Source organism: Microcebus murinus, chromosome 21, assembly GCF_040939455.1.
Source record: "Microcebus murinus isolate Inina chromosome 21, M.murinus_Inina_mat1.0, whole genome shotgun sequence".
NCBI lineage: Eukaryota > Metazoa > Chordata > Mammalia > Primates > Cheirogaleidae > Microcebus > Microcebus murinus.
Genome location: NC_134124.1, coordinates 40,290,658 through 40,314,759, shown reverse-complemented (window position 1 = coordinate 40,314,759; position 24,102 = coordinate 40,290,658). Strand labels below are relative to the sequence as shown.

The 24,102-nt window shown below is 57.9% G+C and overlaps 1 protein-coding gene across 9 annotated transcripts in view; it reads left to right on the top strand.

Annotated features, from left to right (window-relative positions):
* Positions 1-24,102, top strand: part of IQSEC1 (IQ motif and Sec7 domain ArfGEF 1) — a 359,058-nt gene that overhangs the window by 318,642 nt on the left and 16,314 nt on the right. For all 9 annotated transcript variants that reach the window (XM_075996352.1, XM_075996353.1, XM_075996351.1 and 6 more), the window contains 7 exons: positions 10,591-10,752; positions 13,167-13,289; positions 14,803-14,969; positions 19,497-19,636; positions 20,163-20,192; positions 21,700-21,825; positions 23,296-23,395. In XM_075996352.1, coding sequence (XP_075852467.1) covers positions 10,591-10,752; positions 13,167-13,289; positions 14,803-14,969; positions 19,497-19,636; positions 20,163-20,192; positions 21,700-21,825; positions 23,296-23,395 — 848 coding nt within the window. The remainder of the gene's footprint in view (positions 1-10,590; positions 10,753-13,166; positions 13,290-14,802; positions 14,970-19,496; positions 19,637-20,162; positions 20,193-21,699; positions 21,826-23,295; positions 23,396-24,102) is intronic.

The following is a 24,102-nucleotide window of genomic DNA, read 5'->3' as shown; positions in this document are numbered from 1 at the left end:
TGTCTGGGGGTGACACCCAGGGGCAGACGCTCTACCTGGGGCCGTGTCTGGGGGTGACACCCAGGGGCAGACGCAGGCTCTACCTGGGGTCGTGTCTGGGGGTGACACCCAGGGGCAGACGCTCTACCTGGGGCCATGTCTGGGGTGACACCCAGGGGCAGACGCAGGCTCTACCTGGGGCCGTGTCTGGGGGCGACACCCAGGGGCAGACGCTCTACGTGGGGCTGTGTCTGGGGGTGACACCCAGGGGCAGACGCAGGCTGGATCCGGTGCTATGTCTGGGGGAAGGAGGACACCAGGTCTTGGGGAGCTACGTGACTTGGGTTCAAGGATTGGCTGCTTCCCATGGGCATCCGGGAAAGGTGCTGCCGGGCAGTCCTGAGAGGGGATACAAGGAGGAACGGGGATTTCAAGCAGACTATTCTTAGCACAGCCAAAAATAACATGAGGAAGGAGAGGAGAGCTGAGCACTCTTTCAGGGGACACTGGCAGGCTCTCGTGAAGCCTGCGGTGTCACATTATGTCCAACCCCAGGGCCTCTGGGGTTTTGGGTCATCAGATACTGACCTGCCACTGACTCCCTGGGATTTGGGGACGTGGAAGGGATGTGGCCAGCCAGCTTGGTGGCCTCTGACACACATCCTAGGAGCCAGGGGCAGACAACGGTTCTCCCAAATGGTCACACAAGGCTGGTGAGTGTCACAGTGGCCCCTCGAGGCCATGCCAGGCTGCACTTCCTGCTCCCTGCTGCATCCTCTCCTAGATTGGGGGACAGGGCACTTCTGAGCCATCCCTGGTGCAGATGGAAGCGCTGTCTGGGGGCATCTGAGAGGCCTGTCCTGGGAGGTGGGTCTAGAGAATGGGGCATTCACCTGGTGCTAGCCAGGGGCCGTGGATACTGGGTGGGTGCTCAGCTAAGAACTGAGTCCTGGTCATCTCTCATCTGCCAGGGCGCTTTCTCCTGAGCCTGCTAGTGGCCTGCTGCACGTGAGGGCAGCCCGCCGCAGCGGAGCTGCATCTAGAGCAGTGTCCTGCTGAGCCCGTCCCGGCTCTGTCCTGGAAGTGTGCCCCCACTGCTCCTGGGCACAGCCCAGCTCCAGGGTCATCCCAGACCCGGGCCTGTGTCCCACAGTGGGAAGGCTGGGTCACAGGGGTCCCCAAAGAGTGGACAGGTAGGAGCCAGGACAAACAGTCTCCCTCAGCCAACCAGCTTTGGTCTTTGTAGATTCTCTCTTGTTAATTTTTGATTACACGTGTGACACGTGAATACACCCTCCACAGAAAATGCAAGCCTTTCAGCAAGGGTAACATCCTCTTTGGCTCTTAGCATTTTGCAGTTTCTCTTTCCAGATCTTTTATCCTGTGCATCCGTGTGTACTCTTAGGACTATAGACAGACATCATTAAGGACACAGCTCTGGGGCCAGGCTGCCTGGCTTCAAGTCACAGCCCCCCCTTCCTATCTGTGTGTCCTGGGGGAGCACAGCTCCCTGTGCCACGGGGTCTGCATCTGTCAAATGAGCGGATGCCAGTGGCATCAGGGCTGTGAGGGCGAAGAGTGGGGTGTGGAGTGCTGGAGCAGGGCCTGGCACACAGTGAGGCCTGTGTGCGAATGAGCTGCTATTTTTCAATCCTTGCTAGCATCATTTGGGGCCTGAGACTGTGTGACATTGTCTCACTGGGATGTCACTATGCCTTTTGCTGGGCCATGCACATAGGCTGCCTTGTTCCTGTTAGCTGCTGCATGGTCGTCCACAGTGTGGGCCATCTGTAGTGTTTTGACTGGTTGCTTTTTCAGTGATCAATGGTATGACGGTGGACATAACCCTTTATGCACACACCTGAGCAGTTTCTGGATAAAATAGCTAGCAATGGAATTGTTGAGGCTTGGGTCAACATTGTTTTAATTGGAGTAGGAACTGCCCAGATTACTGTTTACAAAGAGGCTCTACCTGTTTCCACCTTTGCCGTTGGATTTAAGAGTTCCTATTTCCCCCAAGTGCTTGTCATTGCTTAAGTATTCTTTTTCCCTCCAGTCATTGGGTAGAAATCGTGTCCCTTGCTTGTTTGAATTTTTCTTTACCTGCTTACCTGAAAGGTGGAGCATCTGCAAGGGTGTCTTTTGGCTATTTGGGCTGTCTGTAATGCCTCTGCATATTCTTTGCCTGTTTTGCTATTGGTTGGCTGTCGATTTTGAGGATATGTAATTACTAGGAATTCTTTATACATTGTGGATACTAATCCTTTGTAATTACAGATATTTTCCTGTTACTTGTCTTTCTTTTTAAAAATTTTTCCTTCTGAAAATTGTAATTCACATACCATAAAATTCACTCTTACAAACAGTATACAATTTAGTGGTTTTAGTTACACATCTTGTTTATGTTTTCTTGCCTAATAGTTTTTAATTTTAATTAGTCAAATCATCAATGTTTTCTTTTTTGTAGTTACTTCGGCTTTTTATGTTTTATTCTAAAAAGCTCTGCCCCAGGTAATAAACATAGTTTTAAAAATATTTTTTAGTACTTACATGGTTGTATTTTATACATTTTACAACTTTAATCTGGAGTTTGTTTTGGAGGCCGATACAAGGTGAAGTCTAACTTTGGTTATGCTCTGTGAATTAGCCAGTTGTCTCAAACAATTTATGGCATAGTCTGTTTTTTCTCTGCTGACTTGAAATGCCATCTGATTCCTACATGAACATGGGTCTGGGCTTAGATCCTTTCATTCATTCAGCAAATATTTATTGGACAGATACTGCATGCCAGGCTCTGTTTTGGGCGGCCTGGGACATCTCAGCACACAGAATAAAGATCATTGTGTCAGGTGTGGTGGCTCACGCCTGTAATCCCAGCACTTTGCAAGGCTGAGGTGTGAGGATTGGTTGAGGCCAGGAGTTCAAGACAAGCCTGGGCACATGGCGAGACCCTGTTTCTATTAAAAAAAAAAAAAATAGAATAAAGATTCTTGTGGAGCTCTACTTCAATGGTTAGGAGCTTTGTTTGTTTATGCCCTTGTCAACATCAGAATTTTAACTGCTACAGTTTACTACGGTTTCTTATTAGGGTGAGAACCCCTTTCTTGTTCTTTTTAAAAATTGTCATGGAGCAGGGTGTGGAGATGCGTCCCTATAATCCCAGCTTCTCTGGAGGCTGAGACAGGAGGATCACTGGAGCCCTGGAGTTCAAAGGCGCAGTGAGCTGTGGTCCCACCTGTGACTAGCCACTGCTCTCCAGCGTGGACTGCACAGCAAGACCCTGTCTCTAAAAACAGGAGTTTGTCTTGGCTCTTCTTGAGGAGCTATCGTTGCATGTGACTTTTAGATTCAACTCATTAAGACCCATGAAAATTCCTGGTGGACACTGGAGTTGCTTTCAGCTCCGAACTAACTTGGGGAAACTTGCCTTTTTATACCATGGATGGTAGCACTCTGATCCACAAGTGGCTGTTTAAATGAACACTAAAATTAATTCAGTCCCGCAGTGGCACTAGCCACATTCCAAGTGCTCTGTCCACATGTGATTGGTGGCTGCTTCTTTAGGTGGAGAGACAGTCCCCTCACGTTCTCCTGTAGTGTGAGCACTGTTAGTGACCCCACTTTTCAGATGGACGAACTGAGGCTCCAAGAGGGTACCTTGCCCAGGGGTACACAGCTGGTAGGTGACTGGGCTGGACTAGGTAATGAGGTCATACCCAGGCACCTGGCTCCTGAACACATTCTCTTAAAATCCATACTGTAGTGACTGCCACCAGGGGTGTAACCCTGGGCTCCCCACCTCCTTACCCAGTGACATTCCTGTAAACTGAGTCCAGAGCCTTACCATTCGTGGGAGGCCGTGCAGCGCTGGAGCAGTGGTCCAGGGCCCGCCGCAGCGTCGGGAGCTGGGGCCTGGCAAGCCCTCCTGAGCCTGTCGCCTCCTTCCCCAGACAGGGTGTTGGCTTCCCCACACACAGGTCCCCTGCTCCTGCACCCTCTCCCACAGGTTCGGGGTGCACGCCTCGCTGTGTCCGCTTCCTCTCTGTCGCATCCCTCCCCCTTACGCTCTGGGCCAGGCCAGACCTCTCCCACTTCTGGAAGAGTCCTCAGCCCCAAGCCACCCTGTGATGACACAGATACCCTCAGAGGGAGTGGGCGCCTTGCCTCTGAGGGCCTGAGTGGCCACTTGGGCTGACAGTGTGGCGGGTGGGATTCTGGCTTGGGCAGGGGCTGTTCATCAGGCCCCTTAGGTCCCTTGCAGCCTGATCTTTTGTGCTTGGAGGCAGCCTGTGCCGTGGGCCAGGCCTCTCCTCCACCCTGCGCCTGGCCCCTGGGCCACCAGTCGCAGGTGCCATCCTGCCTGCTGGAGCTGCTGTGGGAGGGAGGCGGGAGCATGGCGCGCAGCGTGCAGGGTGGTGCTGTTTCCCTCCAGCACCTCGGGAACCACACCTCCTTACAGGGAAGCAGGGCTCAGAGGGGGCTGGGCTTGGGCTCCTGATCCGCCGACTCCACGTTCCTGTGTTTTACATGTCTACTGTCACTCATAACGATGGCAGTGAGGAGAGCCGGCCTGTGTGGGCTGCATGTTCAGTGCCAGGCCCGGCTCAACACTCCAGACAATTATCCCACTGCAGCCCCACAGAAATCTCTGGAGCATGGTGAGGCACGTGCGCAGGCCACAGGCCTGGAAGGCTGGCCCCAAGATCCTGTGGCCCCAGAGCATGTGCCAGCAGTTTAAAAGACCGGCTCTCTTAGGAACACTTTGAGCTGGGTCTTTGGAGGCTGGGATCCCATTCTCCTTGACATGGCCACTCCAGCCTGTGGCCCTCACCACTATCTGAGACCCAAGGGTCCCTAGTGCTATTCTGGGTCTGGGGTGGCTGGTGCTGAGCCCTTCAGAATGGAAGGCACTGTCTGGGGAGGCCCCACAGGGCATGCTAGCCATGCTTTGGAGGTGATTCTCCCACCTTCTCTCTGGGATAAGCACCAAGGAAGACCCTGCAGCCACTTTCAAGTTGAGTTCACACGTAGGAAAGAACTGGATAAAGTAGGCAGTCACGAGAGTGGCGAGGCCCTGGAGGTGTGGGAGCAGATGGAAGGTGGCCACCCCTCTGAGGGACCCTGGAGAGATTCGAGCCTGGATTGCCACATTGGAAAGGCACTTCCAGTGAGCAGGGATTCTCTCAGTGCCGTGCTTGGTGAGCCTATCCTTGCACCTGAGAGCAGCTACCAGGAGAACTCATACTGCCGACCATGGCGTCCCCAGGCATTCGAGGTATACAGACCCCCGATCTCCGTGAGCTCTGCATCACTCAGGGCCTTCTCTATAACTGTTTTAAGCAAAGACCTCTACTGGTTCATGAACTTAAAATCCACAGGTGTTTCTTGGCCCTATCTCCCCAGGTTTGGCCCTGTCCCTTGCCAGGTCCTACCTGACAGAAGTCCTCAGACCTGTAGTCCAACCTCACAGCCCCCAGCAGGAGACAGATGCTCCTCCTCCTGGGGTCAGCAGGGTGCAGGCCCTGTCCACAGTGCCTGGAGCTGGGAGCGAAGTCAGCCCACGGGGTCATGGGGACAGAGCTCGAGTATGGGCTGGGAAGTCGGAGGCTGACGCTAGGTGCTGGGCAGCCATCCATGCCACATCTCTTGGCTTGAACAATTATAAAAGGACTGGGGCTGGGCATGATGGCGCGCACCTGTAGTCCCAGGTATTTGAGATGCAGGCTTGGGGGGGGGGTGTTGCTTGAACCCAGGAGTTTGAGGCCAGCCTGGGCAATGGAGTGAGACCCCATCTCTAAATTTCAAAAAAGACTAGTGAGCCCTTTCCTTGACCTTGCACCCCTGCTGGAAGAGATCAGGGTCAGCACCTGGTGCATTTCTCAAGTGCCACTCACAGCCTGACACTGTTCTCACCCAGAGTCCTGCACAGGGCTCACTGTTGCCCCCGCTGCTCAGTTTACAGCCCAGTGACAACAAGATGCATGTGAAGAAAGTGGCTGGTGTAGTCTGTGCCTTAGAGGAGGCAGCTAATGGCAGACCTGGAAACAGACAGGACAGGGGTGAGCTGGGGGTCTCCAACAACCCACAGCCGCTGAAGTGCTTCAGGGAGACCACCGGGCCGGGATGCAGGGCGGGATGGGTGTAGATGGTGAAAGCACTGCAGCTGGCACCACGTTGGTGCTGCATCCTTACAGGGTGCAGTGAAACAAAGCTAAAGCAAGAGTCCTGGGGCTGCACAGGAGAAATTGCGGGGTGGGGTGACAACAGAGTTGGTTGGACAGAGTGGATTTACAGCAGTGGGGAGGGGGTGGAGAGGGTCGAGGGGATTTGTAGGGACTTCTCAGGGCGGAAGAATGGATTAAAAGTCCTCTTTTTCTTGGGGGCAACCTGGAGCTAAGATACTTGACCTTTCTGTTTCCCGTTTTGCTATCTGTCAAATAAGGCTTTCGTGTTGGCCATTCTCTCCACTAGGAGCCCTCTTCCTGGCTGCAGGTTCACTGCCGCCCCCTCAGGGAAGTGCCCCTGCCCGCTGAAGTCGAGCCTTCTCGGGCCTCTGTGATGTCACCCTGGTCTAGTTCTCTTAGCCCTGGCCTTTCCTTCCCACTGTATAGTCAACAATATTTTTTGAGGTTTGAGTCACAGTACTTTATGGGTATTAACTCATGTGGTCTTCACAGTAACTCCATTGTGTATGCTGTTGTTATCCCCATCATACAAGGGCACAGAGAGGTTAAGTAATTTGCCAGTAAGGGGAGCTGAGATTTAAGCCCAGGCTTCCAGCAGCCACAGCCATGCCCTCGGCATCTCTGCTGTCGTGTATCTCTGTGTCCTTGGATTTTATCTCCCTTCTTATACTCTCCACCTAGAAAGCATGGCTTTCAAGGATAGGGACTAGATTTGGATCATATCTGTGCTAGGACAGTGCCTGGCCCAGAGTGAGTGCTCAGTAAATGTTTGTGGAAGTATGAAGCAGGTAGGTGGCCGCAGGGGCTCCCACAGGCGCTCCCCGGAAGAAACACACAGCCACCGTCCTCACTGTTCAGTGGCCGAAGCACATCCGCGGCTCCTCCCTGAGGAGGGTGGGGAGTGCAGTCCTGCTGCAGGAGGGGTGGGGGCCTGGGCCGGACCTCCGGCACTCTGGCCTGTGTGCGGCGGAGCAGACCCTGTGGGGCATGCGCTTCCTGAGCAGGCAGCGTGGAGCTCCGCAAGGGAGCAGGTGGATCAAGAACTTGCCACCTGGCAGGGCCACCAAGAACAGAGTAGGGCAGTAAGGGCCTCCCTACATGGCTAAGAAGCCAGCAAGGTCCCGACAGGCAGGGGCTTCCCACCAGCAAATGCCCAGTGCACTGGCTGGCTGCTGTCAGCGAGGCCAGTTAGGGCCAGGCACTCCAGTGGGGCCATCCAGAGACCCCAGCCCAACCCTGGAGCCCGGCACCCACCTTCCCAGTCTGTGATCCCCTCCCCAGCACCCCACCTGGCCCTCCTGCCGACACTCCTTCCCTCACAACTGCTTGGCCAACTCCTAGGCACCAGTGAGTTCAGACTCCTCGCTTCGGTGATATCACGCTTAGACCTGCCAGGTGGAATCTTCCTGCCACATTTGGTTCAGGCTAAAAGCAGGAGCCATCCTGGATTCTTTACTCTGTGTCGCTCCCTCCTTCCCCCACTGTGCCCCATCCCACAGATCCATCGGCAAGTGTTGGCATCTCTACGCGCAGGCTGTGTCCTAGACCCAGCCCTCCTGCCGCCGCTGCGCGTGGCCTTGCTCTTGGGAGCGAGGCTCTCAGATGTGGACATGCAGCCCCTCACTGCCTGCTCACAGCGCCAAGGGCTTCGTCCTGCTCGGGAGGAAACCACACCCTCCCTGTGGCCGTACAGCCCTGCGTGGTCTGGCCTGTCCACCCCACTGCCTCCCCTCCTCTAGGGTCCCTGCCACTCTGGAACAGCCTCTTGGATCCTCGAGCCTGCAAAATGCACCCCCATCCACCCCAGGGCCTTTGCCCTCACTGTTGCCTCTGCCCAGAAAGCCCCCTCATCACTCAAGCCTGTGTCTGTTCAGCTGCTCAGAGAAGCCTCCCTGCTGCGCCTGCAGGGCCCCCACTCAGCGCATGGGCAGGACCCGAGGCGTGCTGGACATCCACGGTGGCGCCTGGCTCGACAGACAAGTGGTGCTCACTTAATCCCTGAAGATCCCGAGTTCCCACTTCCTGAAGCGCCTTCCCTGCTTCCTGCTGCATTCCAGGCCCCTCCAGAGCCGAGGAGCCTTATCCTGGAAGTCCCTGACATGTCCTGTAAACACAGGAGGGGCGGATGGGGACAAAGAAGGGAGAGCAACCACCTCCTGAGGACCGAGAGGAGGCAGAGCCTGGTGGGCCTGGACCTGGACGCAGGTCAGCAGCCAGAGGGACCAGGCAGCCTGGGGTGGGGACAGTGCCCCGTGTGCAGAGGAGCCAGACAGCACAGCCCTGCAGTCATTGCTCCCTAGGAGCACAGGCCCCGGGTGCCAGAAAGTTGGGTTTTTCAAAAGAAGCCAGAAACCCAGATTTTATATGCACTCTCCCGTTTTTTAAATCTTGGCAACTAATAAATTCTTCCTGTTAATGTGTGGGCCAAAGAAAATCCATCTGTGGGCTAGGCTTGGCAGCCCCTCTCTTAAAAGCTGAGTGGGCAGAAGTGGGTGTGGGAGGGGCCTTCGAGGAGCAGGGCAGGGAGGAAGTGTGACCCACGCTGGCTGCCCTGGCTGGAGAGGCCTGGGTGTCAGAGCTGTTGCTATTAGGAGGCCTCCGAATTGCATGGAGAAGTGAGGCTCGTGGCTCATGAACAGCAACAGCTGGGCCTGCCATCTGGTAGCCCCAGCGCAGGCAGGGGAGCAGGGCCACTCCAGTACTGCTTCCCTGCCAGGCCCATGCTGGCCGGGGGCTTGCTTCCTGCCATGCTCCTGGGGATAAACTTCAGAGGGTGTGGTCATCCTGGGGTAAAAATAGCACGGTCACCTTGCAACCAGGAGGTTTGCTTTGCTCGCACATGGAAATACAGTACCTGCAGGGCTCTGCTGTCAGCCAGGAGCTGCGCAGCTCATTGGGGGCAGGTGGACACTGGCCTTCTCCTCTATCCCCCACCAGGGGGCAGGAGAACACTGACCTCTGTGCAGCTAGAGGGTGACCTGGTGCTGAGTGTGCAATGGGGATGGTGGGGTCCAGGCCGCCCTGGGCCCTCTGTGGACTCCTGAGGAAGCACAGTGTTCCTAGAGGGGATACTCAACTACTTGGTGGTCCTCAGTGACTGAGGACTTGGGACAGAGGAGCAGGGAGCCAGTCTGGCCTGATGACACATTCTGGCCCTGGGGACCCTACACAGCTCCCTGAGTGGCCTGGCGAGCTTTGCTGTGGAGGCCGCCTGTCCTCTGAGAGTCACATACGGGGCCGTCTTCAAAGCCTCTCTTACCACCCTGGCTCCTTCGGCCACCGGGACCTCCTTGCCATGTCAGCCGAGCGCGAGACCTCCCACATACGGGAAGCGGGAGACCACACCCAGACGCACATGGCGGGGGTGCCACACTGAGGCGGGGCCTTCTCCCGGGGTCTAGTGTGAGCAGCAGGGTCGGCGCGATGCCCCCACAGCCTCCTTGGCCCCACCTGGCCCTCAGACAGCTGGCCAGCTGCAGGGTGGTGTGCTCGGGCCCATCATCCCATGACATGTGCTGCATGCCACCCTGCCCTGCCCAGGCCTGGCTCTACACACGGCACCAAGAGGCTCGAACTGCTGGAAAGCCCCGTGTTCCTGGGGCCCAGTCTCTGGTGGACACACTTAGGGCCAGCCCAGCCGCCCTCCCCGCTTCAAGGCCAATGCCGTGGCCCTGGGTAGGAACCCTGCCTCTCTGTACCCCCATTCCTTGCCTGCAAATGGGGCTCAGCCTTACTGGACACACTGTTACAAGCATCTCATTGTACTAACTCAGTGAGTTTTTACGTGGGGCAAGTAAGTCCCTGGGCAGGGCTATGTCGCTGCCGGGCTTCCGAGTCTGAGCATTGCAAGTGACCGGAGTGCTGGCCTCAGAGTGAGAACTCACTGAGTGCGTGTGGGGCGCCGGGACAGTGACAGCAGGCAGCATGTGCTCATGCGGGGTGCTGTGGTGTTACCATCTGTTGAGTGGAGGGTTCCATCTGCCCAGTGCTTCCACACCTAGGGGAGCAGGGAGTTGGGCCAGGCAGGGAACCCCATTCTGTATGTGTGCGTGGGCATTTGGGGCCAGTGCCAGGCTGCCAAGGAGGGACTGCAGGCAGGGCAGAGAGTGAAGGTCCCTCCGCAGCCCCCCCTCCCCCCGTCCATTCTTGGCACAGGGTCTGGGTGAAGACTCTCATACTGGGTCCCCGACATTTAAGTTTTGGGACAGGACAGGATGCCCGGAGCCCAGGGTCTCCCAGTGCCAGCCTGGGCTGTTGAGTCTCCACCCGAGTGGGAGACAAGACTAGAGACCCCATGCCTGTGGGGATGGAGGAACAGGCCTGGGCGCTGGGCCGTGGTGCTGAGCACCGAGGGAAGACGTCGATCCCCCACCGAGCCCAGGGTGCTGGGCAGCCAAGGCTAAGCGTGCTTCTCGTCCCATCCCAGGAAGCCAGAGAAGGGAGTCCAGTACCTCATCGAGCGTGGCTTCGTGCCCGACACGCCAGTGGGGGTGGCCCACTTCCTGCTGCAGCGCAAGGGCCTCAGCCGGCAGATGATTGGCGAGTTCCTGGGCAACCGGCAGAAGCAATTCAACCGCGACGTGCTCGAGTGAGTTCGGGGGGCTCTGGGCAGCAGCAAGCATGGGGCCTGGTTCCACACGCTTTCTCGTGTCCCCTGTGTTATATACACACAGGGTCAGGCGTGCCTTGTGCTGGGCCATGTGGTGAATCTCTTCTCTCTTCCTGGCTCCGAGATACACAGACACACACTCGCACCCCACACCCTGCCTGGCACACGTGTGGCACCTGCCCTCACACAGGCTGTCTCACGCGCTGACCCCACTGCCTGCCTGCCCCCTCAGACACGCGCCCTCGGCACCTTCAGCCCCCACCTGCAACATGGCCGATCCAACCCAGCACCCAGCGGTTACAGCCCTTGAGTGACCCACATTCACGCAGCTGGAAGTCTGGGGCCCCCTGCCTCTGCCGGACTTGCCCCCAGGAGAGTGGGAAGGGAGCTGGCCTGCTCACTCCACTGCCACCCTGGGTGGGCAGCCCCTACCAAGCTCTGCCCTGCCTGTTCTCCTGCTGGGAGACCAGGGGTGACAGTCCACCCCTCACCTCCTGATCCCACAGCCCAGAGAGCAGACCCTGCAGAAATGTGGGTTCCCAGCTCCCAGGCATTGCTCCCGGTTTGGCATTACCTTCCTTCCCTCCATCCCTCTTCCACAGCGTCCTGAGTAGAAAGGCAGCAAGAACAGATCCTTAGTCATCAAGCAGGTACCATGAAAAAGGCCCCATAGTGCCCTCTCCCCACAAGAGTGGGCGCTGGTGTCATTGTTAACAGATGAAGAAGCCAGAGCTAGCAGAGTGGGACACTGGCTCAGGACAGGCAGCCTGCTGGCTCTGCCTGCGGGGCCTCGGGGACTTGCCCAGGCCCTGTGTTTGAGGGTCTTCTTGACCCAGGCCAGCAGGGCAGGAGGAGAAGCCGAAGCAGGGTAAAGAGCTAAGCTCTTGGCAGCGCTGAGAGTGGTCCCTTCAGTGGCCCAGGCCCTTCCTTTCACAGGCGCCCAGGGTCAGGTCGCTGGAGCACGTGGGTGCTGTGCCCTCCTGGTTTCACAGCGAGGAAACTGAGGCTCAGGGTAAGAGGCTGGCCTGGTACACCCCCAACACACACAGACTCACGAATGCACGTATGTACGTACTCACACCCCACACACCTAGACACGCTCAGACACACACGCGGCCAAGTGAGCCGGGACTTTGGGCTGGCTGACGTGTGGCAGGCACCAGCAGGACACTCGTGCCCTTCCTTGGCCAGATGCACAGGCCGCGCTGCGCCCTCCCTGCTTGGCGCCTCTGTTATGCCGCGCCTGGAGAAAGCGCCGTGTGGGGGTTGCCGCACGCCCTCCTCCCCTCTGTCCAGCTGGAAGGAACAGTGCGGGAAGCAGGTCAGCCCCTTGGTGGATCGGCTAGGCGCCTGCCCCCAGCCCCTGCAGCCGTTCCTGCGCTGTACAGCCCTCCACACCAGTTCGGTCCGTAGGAAATCCGGGCATTGTTGTCCGTCAGTCAGAAAATAGCAGTGGCCTCAGGAAGTGGCGAGACCCCCCAGCCCACCACCGCAGGCATGGTCAGGGCAGTGCGGGGTGCTAGGCAGCAGGTCCTCCTTTCGGGCTCCCTGCTGCCCTTTCCCCACAGGCTCTGCAGCCACCCCCAAGACCACTGCGCCAAGACGCATGAGCTCTCAGCAGGGTGGGGACAGCCCCGGTGGAGAGGTAGCCTGGGAGTGGGGGCAGGGCCCCTGGCCCAGTGGGACGGATCAGGGATAAACTCGATGCCAGAGCCTGCAGGTGGGAAATGTCTCTGTCCTCGGGGTTTCTGGCGCGGACCCCACCTCTCTGTTCAGGGTCACCGTGGGAGGGCTAGGCAGGCCGTGAGGAGACCATGGCCCATCAGACCGCCGACCAGCACCTCTCCCAGCCCTGCTCTGCAGATGAGAGTGGCATAGCCCCTCCAAGGGCCCCTGAAAAAGCACCTGCAAACCCAGCCCTCAACCCCCCTTGCCCTTGACTTGAGTGGACATTTGGTGCCCTGAGTCCCCATTTCCTCGTCATGCGAATGGGCGCAAAGCCCCGCCTCCTCGCAGAAGCAGAGAAGGCTCCACGGCCACGGCTGTGCTTGGACGTGTCTGTCGGGAAGGGCCCTGCCCCAGGACCGCTGCACGCTGGCCCCCGTGCAAAGCTGCACGCACGGACACAAGCACAGGTGTCTCCCTACGGTTTCGGGCTCCCGGGAGCCTGGGGTCCTTTTGGCGCATTCTGCAGTGCTCCCAGCTGATTGGAGGCTGCCATGCAGAGCACCTTCCCTGCCAAGAGCCAGCCCGTTCCTGTGGGCTCCTGGGCTCTGGCTCACGACGCCCCATGCCGTGGGACTCAATGCTCACGTCACCCGCAGGGGCAGGCAGAGCTGGGTGTGGCGCCCCACAGGCCAAGGCCGCTTCCATGGGCCGTCCCTCTGTTGCAGCTGCGTGGTGGACGAGATGGATTTCTCTGCCATGGAGCTGGACGAGGCCCTCAGGAAGTTCCAGGCGCACATCCGAGTCCAAGGAGAGGCTCAGAAAGTGGAGCGGCTCATCGAGGCGTTCAGGTTGGGCCTGCGTGGGGGGCGGGCGGGTGGGAGTGTGCCTGGTCCCGGGGAAGAGCGTTCCCAGAGGCAAGGCCTGAGGACAGGCCAGCGGCCGGAGCCCCTCCTGCCCTCCACCTGGGTAGGGGCTGGGGTCCCTGAGTGTTGTTTTGGGGGTGTCGCAGTGGCCCGTGCTGGGCTCCTTACAGCCATAGTGGGGGTGGGGTGGAGGGGAGACAGCACTTGTTACTCTAATCTTGAAGATGAGGAAACCGTTGAAAGAGGTTAAGATCACAAGTGCTGGGATTCTGACCAGATTAGGGTTCTGAACACTGTCTTCCTCCTAGTCCTCGTCAGCCATCCATCCATTAGCGAGTTGGTCTGTCTGGTCATTCGAGTGCTCATTCTCACGGCACAGCCCGCGTCTCCCGGTGACTCAGAGCACAAGCCGTACAGCCAGATGGCCTGCCTCAGTCGCTGGCTCTACCCCTTACCAGCTGTGTGACCTTGTGCTGGCTACGTAACTTCTTTGTGCCTCACTTCCTCACCTGTGAAGTGGGGACAACAATAGCATGTGGCACCGAGAGAGAGGGATGGAAGACTCAGGGGCGAGGCTGCAGTGAGTAGCCAGGCACCTGGCACGAGGCGCATGGTCAGTGTTGCCCGTTGCTGCGCGTCCGTTCCTGGACCTCGCGCTGCGGCTGCGTGGGAGCCCCACGCAGGGTGCTGGGCGTGGGGACAGGGAGCAGCTGCTGCCCTGGCCTGTGGGTTCAGCACTGGTGTGGGGCTGGGGGGATTGAGGACGCAGAAGCAGGACAACCCCCTGGGTGGGGGCATTCAGCCTCTTCCTTCCAGGACAGCTTCCTGGAGGGGGGGCACTAAGCTGCGCCCCCAGGATGGAGGAGACTGATTGCAGCCTCTGCTGGCACGTGAGCCTCAGTGGCGGTGCTCTGCCTGGTCCCTCTGCCCTGCCCCTGCCCCTCCTGACCTGCCCTCCACCCGGTTACCAGTGAACAGGGCTCCGAGGGTGGCAGGGGGAACAGTGAGTGGGATGATGCGATGAGGCGGGTGTTCTCGAGGCCGGTGTTCAGCGGTTGTGGCAGACTGCCAGCAGCCACGGCTGAGACGAGGCAGAGTACGTTTCCGTCTGTGCTGGTGTGGAGGAGACCCGGGCCCCTTCCACCTCAGGGTCCGGAGAGCAGGCCCAGCACCCACCGTGCCGTCCCCATTCCAGGTGGACGGAAGAGGGCCCCAGACCGGCAGGCGCCCGTGTCAGGTCTGCCCACATCCCATCGGCTGACTGGCTGTGCGGCCTCTCCGAGCTCCCGGCAGTTGGGAAATGCAGCCCCCCCCCCCCCGCCGCGTGCACAGGGAGGATCCGCTAGGAGGGGATACAGCTGAAGTAGGGGCCGTGTGGCCCATTCTGCAGATGCAGGACTGAGGCTTAGACGTCCTCAGCTGGTGGCTGGGCCCGTGCGAGCGAGGAGCAGCCGGGAGACTGCACGGTGGCCTGACCCTCCTCCCTTCCCGGCCCCAGCCAGCGGTACTGCATCTGCAACCCTGGGGTGGTGCGGCAGTTCCGGAACCCAGACACCATCTTCATCCTGGCCTTCGCTATCATCCTGCTCAACACGGACATGTACAGCCCCAACGTCAAGCCTGAGAGGAAGATGAAGCTGGAAGACTTCGTCAAGAACCTCCGAGGTGAGCCGTCCCTGGGTGCTGGCCGTCCCACAGACCCATCCAAACACCTGCCCTGGCCAGAAAGCCAGGTGTGGGGCTGGGAAGTCATGCGGCAGCCTCGTGCTGGGCGCTGGGCCCAGCGTGCCTTTGGGAACACAGCGCAGGTTGCCAGGAGAGCGCCGAGCGCGGTCGCAGAGGCGTGCCGGCCAGGCCGGGCTGCCTGGCACGTGCGTGGTCCTGGGTGTGTCTGGAGGCCTCTCCTGGGGTGTAGGTGTTGGCTGCTTTGTGAAGGATGAAACTGACTTGCCATTTTGTTTGGTTTTTTACATCAGTGTGTGTATTTAAAAGGAGAACCTCACGTCATCAGTGTAAATGGACAAATAGTGGCATTTGCCACATGTAGGAGGTGATTATAAAAGCAAGTCTGATGGACAGGGAGCAGCGGTATGGAGCTGCGGCCCCAGGGTCGCGGCTGGGCCGTGCTCGGCGCCGGGCCTGGGGAGCAGGCACGTGTGGGAGGCGCAGGCCACGGTCAGCAGCAGCCGGGCCTTCTGCTGGGCGAGAGACAGGAAAGGAGCCGAAGAGCGCATGGCTGGCTTCGGGGGCTCTGTGCCAGCTGGGCACGGCCCTTGTGTGCCCTGAAGTCCTGGAAGGACGGAGATGAGGCACACACTGGCGGCGAAAGCCAGGGGAGATGTGAAGGAAATGGCTTGAGGCCCCTTTGGACCTCATGTTTTTTAAAAAAGAAATAAAAGCTAGTCTGAATCAAGTCCAACTTTGTAAGCTTGTTGAGCTGTTTAAGTTGTTCATTCTTCTTTATTTTTATGAAACCGTAGCTTGGTTCCCCCTCCCCCACCAGGCTGAGTCTCCCTGGGGCGTCTGCGCCTCCCCTGGGGCTTCCCTGGGGCGGTGACCTGCTGGAGGGCACCGCGGGGGCAGGAGGCTCATGGAGCCCCAGATGCTTCCCCAGGCAGCAGAGAGGCCACCACGAGACCTCAGGGGCCCCACAGCGCCTGTGGGAGATGCTGAGCAGGCCTGGGCGTGGCCTGGAGCCGTGGCGCTGCTCCCTGCACTGAGCACATGACCCTCTGCTCGGCTCAGGGGCAGTGTGGCCCGAGTGGGTCAAGTCTGTAGTTCCTGGGAGCTCATCAGTGGCCACTTGCCCCTCCAGCGGGCGGGCGGGCGATTCTGGTGGTGCAGGGGACACACTCCTAGGCTGGTGTCAAAGGGCGAGCTGGAGGCTGGTGTTAGCCCCTTCTCATCCGCCCTGGGCTTCTCCCATCCTGGGAGCCCCTCTGCCTGCTGGGCCGAGTCTTGTCCATAGGCTCCACCGGACCCGACGTGGCCGGCCCCTCTGGCCCTGTCCAGGGAGCCACTGTGTGCTGCGCGGTCGGGACGCCCTCTGCAAGACATGACGGGGCCTCCGGGGAGGAGCTGAGAGGCAGGCGTGCTGAGCCCAGCATTTGGCAGTTAGCTGCCCTCGCGGCAGTGGCTCTGTGTGCTGTGGTCTTACCACACCCTGTTGTCTCCACAGTCTGGGGACAGGGTGGCATTAACATCCCTGCTTCCCAGGGCAGGGACTGAACACCCCACTCTCGAGAAGCAAGCTGCTGGCTCTGTCTCCCTTGCCTGGGCTATTCCCTTCACATCACCTCTTTTCAAGCCAAGGACCCAGGGATGTTCTGTCTCGTTTTTCTTGTGCTTCAGAAGGGGTGACAAGGCTTGGGGAAGGGACTTGCCCAGGGTCACATAGCAAGTGAGCGGCAAAGGCAGGACGCATGCACGGCCAGCCTGTTCTTTGCAGAGGAAGATGTGCACCCCACGCCAAGGCCTGTCTGCCCTGGAGCTGCTCGCTCGGTGTGGCTGGTGGCCCCTCGGCAGGAGAGCCCCTGGGGTTTGAGGATGGGTGCGGGAGGAGTAGCTCACCAGCATGGAAGCCAGATGGAGTATTTCCCTTTTATTAAAGTTTATTTTTAAATTTTAAAATTTGTTTTTTGTTGTTTTTTGGGGTTTTTTTGAGATGGAGTCTCGCTTTGTTGCCCAGGCTAGAGTGAGTGCCGTGGCGTCAGCCTAGCTCACAGCAACCTCAAACTCCTGGGCTCAAGCGATCCTGCTGCCTCAGCCTCCGGAATAGCTGGGACTACAGGATGCACCACCATGCCCGGCTGATTTTTTCTATATATATTAGTTAGCCAATTAATTTCTTTCTATTTATAGTAGAGACGGAGTCTCACTCTTGCTCAGGCTGGTTTCAAACTCCTGACCTCGAGCAATCTGCCCGCCTCGGCCTCCTGGAGTGCTGGGATTACAGGCGTGAGCCACTGCGCCCGGCCGAAAATTTATTTTTTGAATGGGTATTATCTTCACATAGTTGGAAAACCAAAATAATATAATCCAGCAATTGCCTTCTTTGGTGTTTAGCCAAATGAACTGGAAACTTCGGCCTACACAAAAGCCTACACATGGACATTTATAGCAGCCTCATCTGTGACTGTCAAAACTCAAGAACAAGGCCGGGCGCGGTGGCTCACGCCTGTAATCCTAGCACTTTGGGAGGCCGAGGCGGGCGGATCGCTCAAGGTCAGGAGTTCGAAACCAGCCTGAGCAAGACCCCGTCTCTACCAAAAATAGAAAGAAATTAATTGACCAACTAAAAATATATATACAAAAGAAAAAATTAGCCGGGCATGGTGGCGCATGCCTGTAGTCCCAGCTACTCGGGAGGCTGAGGCAGCAGGATCGCTTGAGCCCAGGAGTTTGAGGTTGCTGTGAGCTAGGCTGACGCCACGGCACTCACTCTAGCCTGGGCAACAAAGTGAGACTCTGTCTCAAAAAAAAAAAAAAAAAAAAAAAAAAAACTCAAGAACAGCCAGGATGCCCTTCGTCAGGAGGATGGAAGCAGGGCTGTGGTGCCCCAGGCAACGGAACACTGCTCAGTGCTGGGAAGAAATGAGCTGTCAACCATGACACAAAGTGAAACAAACCAATGTGAAAAGGCTGCAAACTGTTTGATTCCAACTATAAGGCACTCTGTAAAAGGCAAACTAGGGAGACAGTAAAAAGATGAGGGGTTAGAGGGAGGGAGGGATGAAGAGACAGAGCCCAGAGGCTTTTTAAGCCAGTGCCACTATGCTGTGTGAAGCCGTGACACGTGGACACGTCGTCCTGCTTTGTCCAGACCTGTGGAATGGCCACCACCAGGAGTGAACCTTCATGCAAGTTACGTGTGCTGGGTAATGATGCGTGCCCGAGCAGGTTTGGGATTCGAGCAAATGGATCACTCTGGGGGGTGTCGGTAGGGAGACTGCGTGTGTAGGCACAGGAGCTATATGGGGGTCTCTGTACCTTTTGTTCAGTTTTGTTGTGGACCTAAAACTGTTCTAAAAATGAAGTCTATTTAAACAAAATAACAAACAGAAAGCACTAGAAGTCCATAGCAGGGTTCCCCTCCCGCCAGCCCCTGCCTGACCCGGTCACACCCTGTGCCTCTGGAGGTCTTCAGCATTGGGTTCCTGATGGACCTGCTAGTTCCTCTACTCAAGCAGGTACAAATGTGCATGGATGGTTTTAAGTTCTACTTTGCACCTTGCTCTTCCCGTTTAACAAATCTAAGGGAAAGTTTCCATATCCAGGCATAGCGACTAGCTTGTTGTTCTGATGTATGATGATTGGTTAACAGTCCCCTGTTAATGGATACACAGGTTACTTCTAGCCTTTTGCAGTTGGATAGCAACACTGCAATAAATTGCCTCATCTGTGTCTCGTTTCCCACGGGATAAGTTCCTCGAATGCAGGCAGTGGACCAGAGCTGTCAGGATTTGCCGTTAGGATGCAAGCTGCCAAACTGCCCCCGGGCGGAGGGGCGAGGGTTGGCCCCGCCCCTGTCTCAGAGGCGCTCAGTGTGGTGTGGAAGAAAGGGCCTACGCCTGTGGTCGGAGCAGCCCCGGTCAGAGCCCGGCCCAGCTGGTGTCGGGTGCAGCAGCCACCACTGGTGCCAACACCGCCCAGGTGCTCTGAGCTGGCCACGCCGCGGCTTCCCTCGCTCCCTCACGACCTGTTTCACGGAAGAGAACTCCGAGTTGGGAGAGACACGATCGCTCACCCACAGCCACACAGCCAGTAAGGAATAAAATTAGGACTTGGTTCCGGATCTTTCAGAGCCCAACCTCACAAACCACAGCCTCTCCACACCCAGCCTCAATTCTCCCATCTGTGGAATGGGATGACTGCCCCACTTCCCAGGGCTGTGAAACCTCTGAACACGGCTTAGCAGATGGGTCAGCACCCCTCTGTACCATGCTGGCCCAGGTCGGGTGTGCCAGGCCCTGTTTCTGGTGGGAGGACTCTGAGGAAACGTGAAATTGAAATGTTCTATAGCTGTGCATCTGGAAGATCTTTGATTCTGCTGAGGACAGGCAAAAGGTTCGCTCTTCTGATTTGCTTTAGAAACTGGTAAATCAAGGGTGAACCTGGGGCACAAGGTGGAACGAAGCCACTGCCACCCAAGCTCCAGCCTACCCTGATATCTCGCCACCGTCCCCTGCCTAGGTGTGGACGATGGTGAGGACATTCCCCGGGAGATGCTGATCGGGATCTATGAACGGATCCGCAAGCGAGAGCTGAAGACCAATGAGGACCACGTGTCCCAGGTGCAGAAGGTGGAGAAACTCATTGTGGGGAAGAAGCCGGTAAGTGGTGGGCCCTGGCATCACCTGGGGACTGCCACAGGGGCACGAGGTCAGCACAGGGCTTCTGTGAGGCCTTCGCACCCTGACCCACCCTCTTAGTATGACACCGGGTCAACTCCACAGCACCAGCCAGTGGCCCTGGTGCCATTGGAACAAGGCCCTTCTAGGCAGGGCTGGTGAATCACAGTCATGATCACATTCCTCACAGGGCTTGGGAATAACAGCCATTTGCCCTGGGCTGTGTTTGAAGAAACCTAAGGCTCTTACTAGACCAGTGGGGCCAGAATTGTACTCTGGGCCCCAATGCTGGTGGGCTTTTTTTGGTCGCCTAAGAATCCCGCCAGAACTCCCTCAGAGAGTTTTGCCTGTGAGAGCGGGCCCCCTCACGTCCTGGCTGGGTGGAGTATATAGGAGGGAGGGCACTTGCTGCTTTAAGACTCAGAGTCACCCCCTTACCTTCCAGGAGGGGCCAAGGTGTGTCTTTTGGAACATTAATGTCCTTTGTTTCTTTAATGTTTTCCTGTAGATCGGATCTCTCCATCATGGCCTTGGCTGTGTGAGTATTTCTTTGCTTCCAGCGGAGAGCCCCCCGCCCTGGGGGGGCCAGCCGTCCTCAGCCACTCCCGGGGTCCCTAGGCTCCCAGAGCCAGAGTTCTGGTTGCTTGAGTTCATTTCGGTAGCACCAAGGAATCTGATGTTCATGATTACCCCAGCCTTAACCTCATAGCCATATGGGAAGGCTGTACTGTCAGGCTGAGATGGGCAGACCCTGCTTTCTCTTGCCCGGGCCCTGCTGCACCCAGGCGCCAAGACTCCACCTGAAACATGTGGCATCGCTGCCCTGCTACTGCCCCACACTGCTCCGTGCACACTCCATGCACCCCAGCTTGCTCCTGTTTCTCACACTCTGTGCCCAGGCTCTCCCAGCTCCTGCCCCCTCATCTCCAGGACCTGCCGCTGCCACTGCCTGGTCACCTGCATGGCCCAGAGTGCGCACAGCTGGCTTCAGCTGCACAGCTGCCCTCAAGGCTCTGGCCTCATCCCTCGGCTCCACAAACCGCTCTGCCACCGTCCCCTTTGCCAGCTTCCCCAAGTGAGAGCCCAGGCCCACCCTGGCACCACATCCCCCGTCATCCCACCCTCTCCCCTCTTGCTTTTGCTCCCTAAAAATGTCAGTCTGGGCGGTGCTCTCCCCCCTCGTCTCGTCCCCAGCGCTCTGAGCGTAAGCAGCCCTCACCAGAGCACCTGGGCACAGGCGCCCCTGCCCCACCCCACCCCGTGCCCTGAGGGTCTTGCTCCTGGTCTCTTCTTCCTGAGCCCAGGTGCTCCCAGACCTGGGCCTGAACCCCAACAGTGGCTTGTCCCCTTGGCCCTGAGACGCCATCCACCTTGTGTTAGGCTTTGAGGGCAGCTTAATCTATAGCAAGTGGGGGTGCTGCGCCCCGTGGTGGGCAAGTGCAGGGCAGGTCCCACAGAGCATTGGCAGCTGGCTCCGGATCTTAGACAGGGCCTTCCAGGCACCAGGGCCCTTGGACTCTTTAAAGGGCAGGCCTGGTAGAGAGAAAATCCTGGGGCCTGGCAGGGCCCAGACCCTGGTTCTGCAGCTTCCTGGTTCTGACAAGTAGTGTCTACACCTTCCTGCCTCTTCCAGAGCAGACTGTCCGCTCAGACTTTGTGTGGACCAGTGGGCTTATGTGTGTGATTGGCACGTGTGGCGGCCCAGAAAACGTGACTTTCCTCTCTGGCGAGGGCTTCCCTCGTGAGCATGATTTTTTTTATTTTTTTGAGCATGATGTTTTAAGAATCAAAAGGAGTCTCAGCAGAAGCAAGGGCTTCCTATAGTCCTTCAGGAGGGCAGAGATAAGAGCTCTTAAATAGCCATGCCTGAGGACAGATTGGGGAAAATTGCTATGAGCCAAGAGACGCTGCTTTGCGGTGCTTGTGGGAGAAGGCGCTTTTGCACCCGAGCCCGTGGCTGGGTTTCTAGCCTGAAGGGCTGCTCTTCACTGCCATGGCTGGGGCAGGGCTGGGCAGCCACAGCAGGACAGCCTCTGTCCACACAGGTGCTCTCTCTGCCCCATCGTCGGCTGGTCTGCTACTGCCGGCTCTTCGAGGTTCCAGACCCAAACAAGCCGCAGAAGCTCGGACTGCACCAGCGAGAAATCTTCCTGTTCAACGACCTCCTGGTGGTACGTGGCTCACCCAGGGCATCGAGGCGGGTGCCTCAGTGTGGGGAGCCTGGGATTTCCATCCGGCCGTGTGTTTGCGTGTGGTGAAACGTGCACACACATGAGGCTGGGGAAGGGATTCACCTGGAATCTTGGTTACAAGGGACAGAATCTAGTTCAAACAGACACACATGCACACAAGATTTCGTTGGCTTGTGTAAAAGTCCAGAGAGAGGTTTTTGGCTTCAGCCCCAGCTGTTTGCAGAGCCTCCAGCAGGTCAGCAGGACTCCTTCCTGTCATCTGCACCCCTGCGCTGGGCAGGCTCTTCCTCTGTGTGGCCCCACTGCAGGCGAGAAGAGAACGACAGCCCAGCAGCTCCAGCCTGACCCTCCCTATTCAGCAACCAGTAGAATCCTCTTCCTAGACTGAGAGCCAAAGGTCTCAGGCTACTCCTGGTTGCTGCACACACCTCTCCCCCCCGCAAGTCACTGTGGCCAGGCAGGTGCAGTGCTTTCTGGGTGGCCAGGCCTGGGCCCCTCCCCTGGGTCTGGGAAAGAGCCCAGTCCCCAGGACTGACAGACTGAAGAAGGTGGCATGGGTGCTAGCCAGGTGGGATACAAGTGCCCACTGCAGACAGAAGGGAGAACTGTCAGTGGGTTCCTGTCACTCCCGCATGTCACAGGCTTTTCTTGCCAGAGGCCCGTGTCCCCGTTCCCCACAGGCCTGATCAGCTACTCATCTCTGACCGCTGAGGCTGAAATTTGGACATTGGGTTCACACCCTTTATTGAGAACCCTTGCCCTCGAGCTAGTCACCTCACATCTATGAATCTGTCTCCTCCTCTGTAAGATGAGCCTCTCGGAGGGCTGCAGTGGTCCAGCGAGACCCGGACAGACCCGCACGTGGCGCTGGCGAGCACTGGGCACAGGAGAGATGGGAGCTCCTCTTTCCCCTCCTGCCCAGCCTTCTCCTGCCAGGCTGGAAAGTTCCTTCCCTTGCCTGCCAACCAGGGTAGCAGCCAAGGACCATGGCAGGGGTCCTGGTGTGGCAAGGGATCCCGTCACTACCCCAGGGTGGGCTCACTTCAGTGCAGCCCGCAGTCCTGGCGTCATGCTCTGGTTGTTCCCAAGAGAAGAAGCCATGCGTCCTCCTAAGTCAGTGCTGCTGAGCACTGCCGCCCACTCCTGCCCTCCAGGGTCCCAAGCCCCAGGTGTGTGCACCTCACCTGGCTGTGAGAAGACACCTGCAGGGCTATGTGCAGTGATATGCCTGCCACCTCTTGGCCGGCTGGTGGGGCTTTGTTGCTAGCGAGGATGGCATCAGGGCTCACAGGGACAGGAACCAGAGTCCAGGTCATACCTTCGGCTCTTGAGTGGCTTGTGCCTGCATCCGGCCTCCTGAGCCCAAACTCCTGGAAGGGTCCTTGGGCTGGAGATCACATGTAGTCACTGCCCAGTGCTGCAGCTCAGAGCTGTCTCTGGTTGTCCCAGGTCACCAAGATCTTCCAGAAGAAGAAGAACTCAGTGACGTACAGCTTCCGGCAGTCCTTCTCCTTGTGCGGCATGCAGGTCCTGCTCTTCGAGAACCAGTGTAAGTCTGCCCGGGCCTGCCTGCAGGAGTGCGCTCCGTCCTGCCGGCCGGGACAGCAGCAGCTCACTCCCATGTGACCACAGGGAGCAGCCTAAGGGCGCCTGCAGGAGAGGGAATTGAGTCACGTTGTGCTGGCGCCCGCTGAGTTCACTCCTGCTGTTACCTCAGCTTCTTGAAAGTGATGAGACTTTTTAACTTATGGCAGAAATGAATTTATTTAAGTCAAACTTGGTTGTAAACCACTACTATTACATGTGCAGATGTGGCCCAAAGACAGGTAGAGGCAATCCCCGAGGGACTGAGGAAGCCCAGAGCCAAGCCGGCTGCCTGGATCAGACTGGCTCCAGTGCCGCCTACATGTGTCCCGCTCCTGCAGCCTCTCTGGCCTCTGGCTCCTGGTCTGTAAAGCAGGGGTGACAGTAGTGCCTGCTTCGTGGAATTGCCCCACAGAGGGCGGGAGTGCTTCCGAGCGAGTGCCCAGCGGCGTCAGGTGCTGCTGGGAGACCTGCTTGGGGCGTGGGGCCGTCGGCTGTTCGCGAGGCCAGAGAGCCGGGGAGTCTGGGGGAAGCTGGCTCGCACCTGCAACACCCCCACTGGCCTTTTCTTGTGACCTTCCTCCTTCTACCCACCCCTTCTCTTTGCCCCTCCTCTGTCCCTTCCCTGTTGGAGGTCTCTGTGCCACAGGCTGAGCCAGTCCTGGGATGGAG